Below are 13,905 nucleotides of genomic sequence, written 5' to 3' on the forward strand. Positions count from 1 at the left end.
CTCCCCGCCCACCCGGGGCCCCTCCCCGCCACGGTGGGCGGGGCCCACGGCCGCAGTGCGCAGGCGCCGACCCCATGCTCCGCGCTGCGTCTCGAGCCGTGGGCCGCGCCGCGGTCCGCTGTACGCGAGGTTCCAGGCCGCCCCCGGCGCGCGCTGCCGTCGCCATGTCCCGGCCTCCGTGCGTTGCCTCGGGAGCTCCGGCCCGTCCCGCCACCGTGCTGGGCACCATGGAGATGGGGCGCCGCATGGACGCGCCGGTCAGCGCCAGGGCCGTGCGCGCTTTCCTGGAGCGCGGTCACACCGAGCTGGACACGGCCTTCATGTACAGCGACGGCCAGTCCGAGAGCATCCTGGGCGGTCTGGGCCTCGGGCTGGGCGGCGGCAACTGCAGAGGTAACGCCTGGCGCCCGCGCCGCGGCCCCGCGACCTCCCCCTGCGCGGTGCAGTGCGGACCCGCTCCGGGTCAGGAGGCCGCCACCGACCGCGGTCGGGACCCACAGCCGCGTCCCTTCCCGGGGCGCCGACCTCCACGGGCCCCCACGCAGCTCCTCAGGCCCGGTGCACATGTAGCCCCGCAGCCGGACAGTGCTTTGTCCTGACGTCCTTCCCCTCCCCTTCTCACTCTTCTGCGGGTTGCAACTCGGGACCCCCGCGTCTTAACCCCGAGGATGGTGTAGTCCTTCGCTTTCTACCCCTGTTGCTTTCTTGGTGCACCTCTCCGAGGCACTGGCCTCCAGAGCTGTGCCGTCCCCGCCTCCAACCCTGCCAGGTGCCCATAACCAGACCCGGGCGCTCTGCCAATGCCCCCTCCCCATTGCCCTCCCCGTCCGTGCGCTCCCTTTTCGCCTCCTGCGCTTTCATCAGTCCCTAGACTGCTCTGCTCGGTTGGCAGTACCTCTGGTGGTCTCAGGGAGAGCTGTAGTGACACCACAGGCCAGGCTGGGGGAGCAGGGATGGTAGGGTGAGGAGTGGAGAGGTGTGAGAAAGGCGTGAGGTAGCCCCGGGCCAGGCTTTGTTGTGGGTTATAGGACGGAAAGTGGCCCCGGGAGCTGAGTGTAGTGGGAAAGATTGAACCCAGTGATTGCAGAGGAACCCAGAAGGGGAACCACTCCGGGTGGGAGGAGGGGACATCAGAGTCAGGGAGAGACACTAGGGAGGGCTCAGAGAACACTGGAGCTGGGCCTTAAAGGATCAGTGGTAGTTTGCTGGGCAGAGAGTGACACAAAGGGCATTAGAGGCTGAGGGCACAGCTCTACAAAGACTGGGCTGGAAATGTGAAGCGCCTGGTATGTGGAAGGATGACCAGTAGGCGGTGTGGCTCGAATAGAGCACGTACGAGCGTGGAGTGACTGCCCCTCCTTAGGCTGATGCCATTAGAAGTGCCGAGGGGAGGGGTGCCTGGTGGACAGTGGGACCCAGGACACGTAGTTACTGTTGTTACTACTGCCACACTTTGCCTCTTCTTTTCCACGCTGAGGCTCTTCCTTCCCAGCCCTTATGGAACGTCCCCTCTGGGTCCTCATATTCATAGCTTGGTGGACGAACAGAATGTGGACATGTATCTCAAGCCCTCATTTTTCTAGTTCACCTAGATGCCTCTCTTTGATAAGGTTTTGTTTCTGAATTGGGTTTTCTTCTCCAGCCCTTCCCTGCTTCCTTCTTTGAGGTCCGGATGCTCTCGGGGGCCAAAGTCCTAAGGTCAGACCCCAGGCAAAGTTCACACAAAGCAGGCAGGGGAGTGGAGGCGATCTGAGCCGGAAGCTGTGGGACTTGTTCCCTCACGTCCAAGTGGTCTGACGACTCTCCTCTGAAGGGCTGAGTTGCCTTTGCCAAGTATGAAAAGTGCAGAATCCATCCACGCATCGATCCACAGAGCTAGCATTTTTTTATAGCACTTCCAAGCTGCTTGCTTGTCCGTACACCATGGCGTTCTCATGGGGATTGTGTCTCTACAACGGGTGTGTGGTGTGTACGCTTCCATGAGTCTGGAAGGGGAGGGAAAACTGTACTGGCCTTCTGCTCATTTTGTGTTCTACCTGTCTCCCAAATTGATCTCGGTCAGCACTCGTGTTCAAGGAGCTGCATCTCTCCCGAATGCTCCCAGCAGCCGCTTTGCAGTCTCTCTCTTTCCAGGCCTGCCCTCTTGAGTTCTCTCTCAATACTGCAGTCAGAGAGCCGCACACACTGATTTGACACGTTTGAAAGACGGTATTTGAAAAAATCCCTTTGGGATTAAGTCTGTGGCCCTGCCCTTCTCTCTTGTCCCACGGCTCCCTGCCTAGTTTCTGCCCTTGTAACTCAGAATTGCAGGAGTGGTCCCTCACATACTGTACTGTCTTGCCTTTGACTTTGACCGACTGCCCCCGTGCCCACCTTCTGGTATGTGGTTCCCTCCCCTCCTTGTTGACTGAGTCTGTTGGGGACTCAGCTGGGGTGGGGGGTGGGGAGCGTCACCCCTGCAGAAGCCTTCCCTGGAATTCCGGGTTGGCCACACACCTCTCCTCTGGGCTCCTTCAGCATCGCTCCTTTTCTGTGCTGCACTTACCGTACTGTACCATCAGTTTCTAGACTGAGCTCCTTGAGGGTAGACATGGAGTGTGTTTGGTTCATCTCTGTGTACTCAGCCTCTAGTGCAAGCCAGCACTTTGGTGACTACTAAGAGTTATTGTAACAGCAGTGAACATGGAGAACTTACATTGAAGACGTTATTTCATCCTCGTGCGACAGTTCCATTATTATCATCCCTATTTTGCAAGTGAAAGAACTCAGCCTCAAAGAACTTAAATAATGTAGCCAGGGTCACATGGCTAGTAAGGGGTTAAAATAAGTCTCTGAACCATTACATTTTCCCCCCCCAAAGTGAAAATTGCCACCAAGGCCAATCCCTGGGATGGGAAATCACTGAAGCCTGACAGTCTCCGGTCCCAGCTGGAGACGTCACTGAAACGATTGCAGTGCCCCCAGGTGGACCTCTTCTACCTGCATGCACCGGACCATGGCACCCCCGTGGAAGAGACGCTGCGTGCCTGCCACGAGCTGCATCAGGAGGTGAGGGTGGGCGGCTCCTCTCCATGGTCTGTCCTTACCTAGGAGGGTGCAGGCTCCAGGGCTGTCCCAGAGAAGAGCTGGGGACAGACCTCCGTCCCAGGGTCCCCACACAGGTCCCCCTTCCTGGTCTCCTGGGCTGTGTTGGTTCTGACTGCCATCTCCTCCCTGTAGGGCAAGTTTGTGGAGCTTGGCCTCTCCAACTATTCTGCCTGGGAGGTGGCCGAGATCTGTACCCTCTGCAAGACCAACGGCTGGATCCTGCCCACTGTGTACCAGGTGCGGGCAGGGCTACAGAGGTCCCAGGTCTCCTGCTGATCCCAGCTTCTTGTAGCTCCTCCAGCTGCCCCCATGCCTTCTCCATAGCAGCTATTCTCCTGCTCACAGCCTGCAGATGGCTCCCAGGTGCCCTCAGGATGACGTGCGACCTTCTCAGCCCAGCCAACAGGCATTTGCCCACTGGCCCTGGCTCCCCTTCTTGCCTGTGTGTGCACCTTGGTGCCGTCCTTCCCCCCGTCCTTGCTCTGCACGTCAGCATGGAACATTCCTCCCCCTTCTCCCTGGTAGAAGTGCTCAGACCTCCCTTCGATAGCTCTCCTTCTGGAAGCCTTTCCGGATGCCTGAGCTGGGCTTCCAGTCTCCGGACCTCATCTTCATACATTCAGCGAGTATTTGTGAGCACCTGCTATGCTCGTAGAGCCCATCTTTATTGTGATTATCTGTCTCCTCTCTGTTTTTTGTGTTTCTTTTTGTTTTAGGACTGATTTTTTTTTTTTAAGATTTTATTGGGGAAGGGGAACAGGACTTTACTGGGGAACAGTGTGTACTTCCACTTTTTTCCAAGTCAAGTTGTTGTCCTTTCAGTCTTAGTTGTGGAGGGCGCAGCTCAGCTCCAGGTCCAGTTACTGTTGCTAGTTGCAACAGTAACTAGCCCCTTGTGGGACTAGTAACTAGTCCCTTGTGGGACTTGAGGAGTTGAACTGGCAACCTTGTGGTTGAGAGCCCACTGGCCCATGTGGGAATCGAACCGGCAGCCTTCGGAGTTAGGAGCACACAGCTCCAACTGCCTGAGCCACAGGGCCGGCCCCTACTGTCTGTTTTTAACTTGACTCGAACCTCTCTTGGAGGCAGAGACCTTGCTGGACTCACTTGTGTTTGGAAACCCAGTGTCTAGCCCACAGATGGTGCCCACAGATGTTTGTGGAATGGTATCTCTAGTCTGGTTTCCCTTCCTTGGGCCCAACACTGCCTCCCCATCCCCTACCACCATTCGTGATTTTGGAAATCACTGCTGAAGTCCTGGGCAGATTTTGATTGATGGTTTTAAAAGAAGAAGGCCGGGCTCCCTTCCCTGGACACATGCACCCTCTCTAGCTGGCCCTTCTGCCTGCAGGGTATGTACAACGCCACCACCCGGCAGGTGGAAACGGAGCTCTTCCCTTGCCTCAGGCACTTTGGACTCAGGTTCTACGCCTACAACCCTTTGGCTGGTAGGGCTGCTCTGGGGACAGGCTCCCCCTGGAGTGGGTGGGCATTCCTGGCCCTGGGAAGCAGGAGGGGTTTGGCGAGAGGCTGGGTTGTGTCCTCCATCGCTCCTGGGTCGTCGTCCCCCCCTCTCCCCAGTCCTCTCCCATCCAGAGCAGCCTCTGGGAGCAGTGAGGGCCGGAGGATCTGATTGTAACCTTCCCACAGGGGGCCTGCTGACCGGCAAGTACAAGTATGAGGACAAGGATGGGAAACAACCTGTGGGCCGCTTCTTTGGAAATAGCTGGGCTGAGACCTACAGGAATCGGTGAGCCGGGGATGTCTGCATTAGGATGGGCAGGCTGGGGTGGGGGGGGTTCCCCTTTATCTGGAATGGAGAAGCTCTAGTCTGCTTTGCTGGGGGCTCCAGGCCTTCCCGTATAGCCTGCACCTATATCTCTTGACTCCTGCAGGAATTACCGAACCCTCTGTGGGGCTGCTGCTTGTTTTCTTGGGACCTCTGTAAGGAAATGAGGATCCCTGGACTTTATGCTAGGTCTTCCAAGTCCTAGCTCTTCCCTGAGAAGGGCTCATCACCTGCCAAGAGGGAAAGAGAGCCCTGGACTGAGGCTCAGGAAGCCTGGGGCCTGCGCCCTATACTGGCTACCTTTGCTCCACTGGTAAAGTGACGGCAGGCTTTGAGTGCTTAGGAATAAAGATGTTGAGGCCTCCGGGGAGGGAGCCAGCACCCGGGATGGTTCTGCTGCCCTGTAAAGCAGGAGCCCGCGGGCAGAGAGGACACTGGGTCCTCTGTGCTGTGGGGTTGGGGTGGGTGCAGCTGCCCTGGTTGGCTCTTGTCTGTGGCTGCAGTGTAAGCCCCTGGTGCTGACCTCTGTGCCACCTTCCCCACCTGCCCAGCTTCTGGAAGAAGCACCACTTCAAGGCCATTGCCCTGGTGGAGAAGTCCCTGCAGGCTGCGTATGGCTCCAGTGCCCCCAGCATGACCTCGGCCGCCCTGCGGTGGATGTACCACCACTCGCAGCTCCAGGTAACCCAGCTGTGCCTGGAGGCTCCGCTTCTGTCCTTTCGAGGGAGTCAGAATTACCTTTAGATGATTTCTAAATAGTTTTCTCTGTGATATTTCTCTCTGTTCCAGTTCTCTCGGGGTGTCCTCCCGTCGTTCTTAGTAGCTATCGAAGTGTCAGGCCCTGTGATGAGGGCTTTATAAACATGGATTTCATCATGACTTAGGCTGATGAAGTGTGATTTGCCCAGTTTTACTGATGAGCAAACGGGTTCACACAGCTATGAGAGGAAATGAATCAAACTCCATTAGTCTAACTCCTCTGGTGGGAGTTGGGGGTCTCCTCCTTGCTGGTATCTGCTGTCTTCCTGGCTAATGCTTTTCTCCTGCTTCAGCCTTATACAGTTGGAGAGTGTCTGGCATATGTACAATAGGGTCTCAGTAAATGGGAGCTCCGTGCTTTACATGATTTCTCATTCCCTTAACCACACTGAAAATAGGGAAGACTGAGTCTCAGAAAGGTTAAATAACTAAGCCAAGTTCACAGAGCTGCTGAATGGTCTGTCTGAGGACCAGCGGTGTGACAGCTGGGGAAGGAAGTCAGGATTTGGAGTCACATAGTTACAGTTGTTGAAGGCACCCAAAGTTCTTTCTAGAACTGCTGCATTTTGCCATGTATAATGTGCTCCCGTGTATAATGCACACCCATGTGTTTGGCCCAAACTTTCAGGGGAAAAACCTTTCGTTTTAATTTAATTTTTTTTTTTTTTTTAAAGATTTTATTGAGGAAGGGGAACAGAACTTTATTGGGGAACAGTGTGTACTTCCAGGACTTTTTTCCAAGTCAAGTTGTTGTCCTTTCAGTGTTAGTTGTGGAGGGTGCTGTTCAGCTCCAGGTCCAGTTGCCGTTGCTGGTTGCAGGGGGCGCTGCCCACCATCCCTTGTGGGACTCGAGGAATTGAACCTTGTGGTTGAGAGCCCACTGGCCCATGTGGGAATCGAACCGGCAACCTTTGGAGTTAGGAGCACAGAGCTCTAACCGCCTGAGCCACAAGCCACCGGGCTGGCCCTCGTTTTAATTTTTTAATTCAAATTTTTATTTGTTTACATTTAGGTACTTATTGTTTGGTTTTTACATTTAGGTACTTTGTTTTATAAAGGAATTATAGCCTTTCTTTTTTAACATATTATGGTATAAGAAATCTTAGGTAGCAAATAATTACAAAACACAAGCACAGATACAAGGTATAAGAAATTTTAGGTACCGGTAACAAATTTATGCATCAGAGAAGGCCAAGAACTCTTCGTTGTTGCAAGTTCGTGTAAGTTCAACAAAACCGATTGGATTGTCGTATTCCAGGGTATTATTTTGCATACAGGTATCGTTATTGATGTCTAGAGTTACACTTCAAACTCATAAGCGTAATAAAAGAATAAAAATTGTTTATATAGAGGCAGAATTAGTACTCGCCATGGATAATGTGCATCCTTATTACGTGTCACCAATGTGGACAAAAAAGTGCGCATTATACATGGCAAAACACGGCATATAGGGCCTAAGTAAACACCCACGTGCCAGGCCTTGGCAGCGGCGATGCTGGAGGAGGAGTGGGCATGACTGGAGTCACTGGTGCAGAAGTGTGTTGACGTCTGGCTGTCTCCCCTTCCAGGGTGCCCTTGGGGACGCAGTCATCCTGGGCATGTCCAGCCCGGAGCAGCTGGAACAGAACTTGGCAGCCACGGAGGACGGGCCCCTGGAACCAGCTGTCGTGCAGGCCTTTGATCAAGCCTGGCACCTGGTTGCCCATGAATGTCCCAACTACTTCCGCTAGGGCCTCCCCATGGCTCCCACCGCCAAAGGCTTCTGTTCTCTCACCCTGGTCCGTCTTTGCCTTACGCTGATTTAGTGGGGTCTTTCTTGAATGTCTGGACTCATATATTATTTTTCTAGATTCCTGCCTTGCTCCCAGTTGCCTTCACAATGTGTAAAGGCTGGGGCCGAGCCTTCCTGGGGCATTTCCTGTCTGAATAAAGCAGGCACTTGACCTGGCTATAGCCCAGGCCCTGAGCGAACCCCACCAACTTGTCTCCTCGACTGCTTGCACCTTGTTTCTATCCGGCCTGAGGGCGTACTGCCAACGGCGCAGTACTGTGAGCTGAAAGGACAGGGCACACTGGCCTCATGCGAGGCTCTTCCCAGCCTCCCTTCCTCAGTCCAGCCTGACCGCTCAACAGCAGAGCTGGAGGGGGCCCTCCCTCTTCTGCACACACTAGAAAAAGAAGGCCAACCGCGCTGAAGTAGATGTTCTCTCATTCAGAATTACCTCATGAAATACTCAGAAATGGAATGACTTGGGCAAAAACCTACCATGAGAGATATCCCCAAGAAGAATAAAATCTCCATAGATGCTGTGGAACATTGTTAACACTTAGTTTTAGCAGTTGCTTTGTTTTTGTCTTAGCCAAAGCCTCGCGTCTTGTCATTCATAAGGTTTTTGGTCCCAGCCCTGGGTCTCCTGCTGTTACAAGTTGGGGTGTGGCTTGGGCAGCCTGGGTCCGCATTTCCCTCAGCAAATTCCTACTCCAAGCAGGAGGCACCCATGGCTGGAGAAGAAAAGAAATGCGAGGTCTGCTGGTTGCTGTTTGACCATTCCCAGTGCACACAAGTCTCTAGCCCTGAGGGAGGGGAGTGGGGTGTGGACCAAGCTGTAACAGAAGTTAGCACTTAGAGTTTCCTCATCTTGAAGTGATGAAAGGTGCTCAACTCAGAAATCAAGACAAAACCACCATTTAAAGGCGCTTTGTCCTAAGAAAAGTCCCATTTGCTATCTAGAGGGAGACACCCTGCAGATAAAACTTTATTCTCTACAGAAAAGTCACCTTTCTTTGTCTTCATCCATAATAAAATGGATGATGTGTGTTATCATTGCACAACACACAGCCCCGCATTGAGTTGCTTAAAATGACAAAATCCCCCAAAACTAATCTAACGATTCGGTATAATCCTCCAAGTCCCAGCTGGGTTTTGTGTTTTTCCCCCCAGAAATTGACAAACTGATCCTAAAATTCATATGGAAATTCAAGGCAAACAGACTAGGCAAAACAATCTTGAATAAGAAGTCCTCCAATCCTGAATCCAAAATTTACTACAAAGCTACAGTAATAAAGACAGGGTGTCACTGGCATAAGGATCGACATATATACCAATGGAATAGAATTGAGAGTCCAGAAATAAACCCTCGTGTACCTTCAGGTGATTTTTAGAGAAGACTGTCAAGACAATTCAATGAAGAAAAGAGTAGTCTTCCCCTCGAACAAGGGAAGTAAGAGAAAAAATAAACGTGGGATTACATCAAACTAAAAAGTTTTTTCACAGCAAAGGAAACCATCAATAAAACAAAAAGGGATCCTACCGAATGGGAAAAGATATCTGCCAATGATATAGCCGATGAGTTAATATCCCAAATTTATAAAAAATTCAACTCCAAAAAACAAACAACCCTATTAAAAAATGGGCAGAGGACATGAGACGTTTTTCTAAAAAGGACATACAGGTGGCAAGCAGACATGAAAAAATGCTCAACCTCACTAACCATTAGCAAAATGTAAGTAAAAAACACAATGAGATACCACCTCACCCCAGTCAAAATGGCTATCATCAATAAATCAACAAACAACAAGTGCTGGCGAGGATGTGGAGAAAAGGGAACCCTTGTGCACTGTTGGTGGGATTGCAGATTGGTGCAGCCACTATGGAAAACAGTATGGAGGTATCTCAAAAATCTGAAAACGGAACTACCTTATGATCCAGTAATTCCACTCCTAGGTATCTATCTGGAGAAATCCAAAACTCTAATTCAAAAAGATTTATGCACGCCTATATTTATTGCAGCACTATACACAATAGCCAAGACATGGAAACAACCGACATGCCCATCGGTAGACAAGTGGATTAAGAAACCGTGGTACATTTATACAATGGAGTATTACACAGCCATAAAGAAGACAGAAATCTTACCATTTGCAACAACATGGATGGACCTAGAGAACATTATGGTAAGTGAAATAAATCAGACAGAGAAAGACAAATACCATATGATCTTACTTATATGTGGAATCTAAAAAAAAGAATAAATGAATGAACTAATCAGAAAAAAGAAAAGAGTAGTCTTCAACACATGGTACTGGGATAAGTGGATATCCACATGCAGAAGATGAAGTTGAACCCCTTCTTCACACCATACCAAAGAAAATTAAGTCAATGGATTGTAGCCCTAAATGTAAAAGCTAAAACTAAAGCTTGTAAAATACAGAAGTAAATCTTCATAACCTTGGTTTAGGCAACCGTTTCTTAGATATGACACCCAAAGCTCAAGCAACAAAAGAAAAAATAGACAAACTGGACATTATCAAAATTTGAAATGTGTGTGCTTCAAAGGACACCATCCAAAAAGAAAAAGACAACCCACAGAATGGAAGGAAATATTTGCAAATCACATAGCTCCTAAGAAACTTTTATCAGCAAATCCTGCCCCAAGCAGTGGGCACCGAAGACTGGAGAAGAAAAGAAACGCCAGGTCTGCTGGTTGTTGATAAAGATTCCTAGTGCAGAAAAATCTCTGCAGTTCTTTATACAAAGAATCTGAAAACTCAATCACAGAAGAGAAACTCAATCTAAAAACAGGTAAAGAATCTGAATAGATCTTTCTCTAAAGATTTGAGCAATAAACCACATGAAAAGATGCTCAACATCATTACCCATCAGAAAAAGTAAATCAACCACAACGATGCCACTTCACTACCCACTAGGATGGCCATAGTGAAAAAAGATAGACAATAACAAGTGTTGTCAAGGATTTGGAGAAACAGAAAATTCATACACTGCTGGTGGGAATGTAAAATGGCGCAGTCACTATGGAAAACAGTCTGGCAGTTCCTCAAATGATAAAACATAGTTACCATATGCTGGCAATTCCACATCTTAGATAGATACCCAAGAGAAATAAAAGATATCCATACAAAAACTTATTCATAGCAGCATTATCCATAATAGCCAAAAAAATGGAAACACTCCAAATGTCCATCAACCAATGAATGGATAAATAAAGAGTGATATCCAATGGAATATTATTCAGCAATAAAAAAGAATGAAGTAATAAACATGGACAATGTGGATGGAACTTGAAAATATACTAAGTGAAAGAAATGAGTCACAAAAAGGCCTCATATTGTATGATATGATTTACATGAAACGTCTGGAGTAGGCAAAGCTATTAGAGAAAATTAGTGGTTGCCTAGGGCTAGGAGGCGTGTTGGGAGGAAATTGAGATCAATTGCTAATGAGTATAGGTTTCTTTTTGGAGTGATGAAAATAATCTAAAATTGTGATGATTGTGTAACTGAATACATTATAACCCATGGAATTACACACTTTAAGTGGCTGTATAATATGTGAATTATGTCTCACAGCTTTTTTTTTTTTTAATTTAAGAAAAAGAATAATCCTTACCTGGCAGGTGAGATACCATGGTCACGAAGGTGGTTTTCCCAGGGCGAGTCTTATCCATTGCACTCCTGGTGTGCTGAGCCCTGCGATTTCCTCAAATGTGGGAGACTCGACTGCATAATTTGTGGTAGTGGGGGACCGCGTTCACGCTCTCCCCTGAAATAAAAGAAAGAAAGAAAAAGAAAAAGAACAATCATTTAGCTCATGAATCTGCTGCTTGGGCAGGGCTAAGTGGGGAGTGCTTCGCTGCTCCCCAATGTCTTGAGAAGTGACCTTCGTTTAAAAAATTAAAATTCCTCTGGATTATTTCATTAATGGGTCCAAAGAACACTAGTACAATAATATCTGATCGATGTCCAAACATTTCTTTACAATAATGAAATTAAGCAGTATATTCTGATACTGGCCCCCACTGGATAACATCCTCTCATTCTGTGTCATCCAAGCGCAGCTGAACAAAAATGGACAGGTCGTGAATGACAAAATCCAAGCCATACCCTTCAAGTAATCTTTATGGGTAGCTATTTAGGTAACTTCCAAGTGCATTTTACAATTTGCAAATTATTAGCTCATGGCCCCCAATCGTTAACATGATAACCTGAGGACAGCACATTATAACCTGGAAATTCTATTAAATCTTTATCAAGTTATATAAATGTGAAGGGAGCCTCCTGAAGTCAAAACCTTTGTGAGTGGTCGAGGAGGCAAGAAATCAAACTCTGTTTTCAGGTCCTCTCTCCCATGTAAACCCCACAGAATTATAGGTGTCTAAAATCATCATATAGGTAATTAGAGGCTTTGGCATTTAGGCATTGCTGGTAATTGCTGTCCCCTGAACTTTGAACTTGAACTTCCAGCTGCTGAATCATGCATACCCTTTGAACTCATCTATTTTTAGAACCTAACAGATGGTCTCGTTTAAGAGGACGCTAATTCTCCAATCTAACATTCCCACCCTTCTGAATCAACACTACATACATTGGGTCATGTCCAAAAAACTACAATCGACCCTTGAACAATGCAGGCTAGAACTGTGCGGGTCCACTTAAGCATGTTATTTTTTTCAATAAATACCTGTACTGTTTTTGATCCGTCGTCAGGAGTCTGCAGAGGTGAAGGGCTGACTGTATGCAGTGACCTATGCCATCTTGCACAGTGGACTTGAGCATCTGTGGACTGGTGTCTTTGGGGGAATCCTGGAACCAATCCCTCATGGATACTGAGAGCTAAGTTTATGGGGAGTCAAAATGTATACACGGGTTTTCAACTGCCAGGGGGGTTGATGCCTTTAATTCCCATGTCATTGGAGGTCAATTGTATTGTGATGTACTAGATCTAAGCCAGCAGAGCCTGATTCCCACTGCCAGAGCCATGTTCCACCCCGTAGAGACAGACTGTCTCGGTGGAGCTTTGTCTACAAGACTTGCCCCTTGGTGAGAAAGCCCAGGTCAGTACAGTGGAGTATCGTAGCCAGCAATCATGAAGATGGTAAACTAGTTGGTTTCTTAAGTTCTTTTCATTTTACCTATTTTCATGGGGGTGTAATGGTATCTCATTCTGGTTTCAATTGGCGTTTAGGAATAATATACAACTTGACCAACGAGGTGTAATGAGGTACAATTCACGTGCAATCAAATTTATCAATTTTAAGTGTAGTTGGTCCCTTATGCTCCTTTGTAGTTAATGACTCCCTCCAACCTCTGCTTCTGGCCACCACTGTCTGCTTTCTGTCACTATACATTTGCCTTTTCTAGACTTTTATATAAATGGAACAATGTAACACATAAACTTTGGTTTCTTTCACTCAGCATGACATTTCTGAGATTTATCCGTGTTGTATGTATCTCATTCCTTTTCACTGATGCTTATATTGTATTCCATTGTATGGATACATCACACTTCGTCCATTCACAAGTTGGTTGCTTCCCGTTTTGGGCTACGAACATTTGTGTGTAAGTCTTTGAATATGTTTTATTTCTCTTTCGTACATAGCTAGAACCGGGATTGCTAAATCATATGTAAAGTGTATTTGTAACTATTTCTTAAATACCAAAATGACTTCTGCTTTCAGGAAGATGCACTAGATGGTACTTGGCTTTATTTCTCCTGTAAAGTACAAATAAAAACCCTGGACATTATATATAGCACAAATATAAGATTCTGAAAGACGGGAAGGAGCCAGACTAGCTGGGGGACTTGGGACCCAAGGAATGACACAGAGGTGTTTCCTGGGTTTTCTTTTTGCCTCATGTATCCCAGACCTAGAGATGAAGAAGCTGACAACCTAGAAATGCTAACTGACGCACACAGAAAAGCCCCAAGAGCCTGCTCCCTCTAGCCAAAGTGGGAAGGGGGCAGCCTGGCAAGACAAACATTTTAGAAAATAACTGCTATACTCCAAACACTACAGAAGAAAAACTGTGACCCCCTTCCCTCCCGCCCAACTTCACAATCACCCATGCCAGCAAATGCTGAGTGGGGACTCCAGACTTCCAGACTTGCCAGGCTGTAAGCACCCCCCCTCCTGATGGAGTGGTTCCAGAAAGGCTGAGTGGGGAGCTGGACCTTTCACCCCCACCAGGCAGTAATGAGGTCTCCTACCCCCTGCCCTGCAATGTCAGTGACCACATGGTGGACAGGACTTCTACCCCCACTTGCAGTAACGAGGAGCCCTTTCCCTTTCCCACTTGGGTGGTGTTGGGATGTTCACCTGAATGATGGTGTCGGCGAGGCCGCGGCGGGAGCAGTAAAATAATCTTAACCTCCTAACCAGGGAGGCATCAGCGGTGGCCTAATGGGGGACGGGGTTCCTTCCCCACTGGGCAGTAACGAGGCCCAGGGCACTGTCAGAAGATCAAGAGTCTCG

At 48.7% G+C, this 13,905-nt stretch overlaps 1 protein-coding gene across 1 annotated transcript; it reads left to right on the top strand.

Moving 5' to 3' along the window:
- The first annotated feature begins 35 nt into the window (after nt 1–35).
- Nucleotides 36–10,298, top strand: AKR7A2 (aldo-keto reductase family 7 member A2). Its single transcript, XM_081055648.1, has 7 exons — nt 36–393; nt 2,861–3,048; nt 3,220–3,324; nt 4,439–4,535; nt 4,738–4,837; nt 5,428–5,557; nt 7,204–10,298. The coding sequence occupies exons 1-7, from the start codon at nt 75–77 to the stop codon at nt 7,363–7,365; spliced, it is 1,101 nt and encodes a 366-aa protein (XP_080911774.1). The 5' UTR covers nt 36–74; the 3' UTR covers nt 7,366–10,298.
- The last annotated feature ends 3,607 nt before the right edge of the window (nt 10,299–13,905 follow it).

This window comes from Rhinolophus hipposideros (genome assembly GCF_964194185.1).
Source record: "Rhinolophus hipposideros genome assembly, chromosome: 8".
Classification (NCBI taxonomy): Eukaryota; Metazoa; Chordata; class Mammalia; order Chiroptera; family Rhinolophidae; genus Rhinolophus; species Rhinolophus hipposideros.

Excerpts from the sequence above, each read along its gene's own strand:
- AKR7A2 (XM_081055648.1), top strand. The coding sequence starts at position 75 with ATGCTCCGCGCTGCGTCTCGAGCCGTGGGCCGCGCCGCGGTCCGCTGT. Across the intron at positions 394-2,860 it reads GGGCGGCGGCAACTGCAGAG|TGAAAATTGCCACCAAGGCC; the intron begins GTAACGCCTGGC and ends CCCCCCCCAAAG. Across the intron at positions 3,049-3,219 it reads GCCACGAGCTGCATCAGGAG|GGCAAGTTTGTGGAGCTTGG; the intron begins GTGAGGGTGGGC and ends TCCTCCCTGTAG.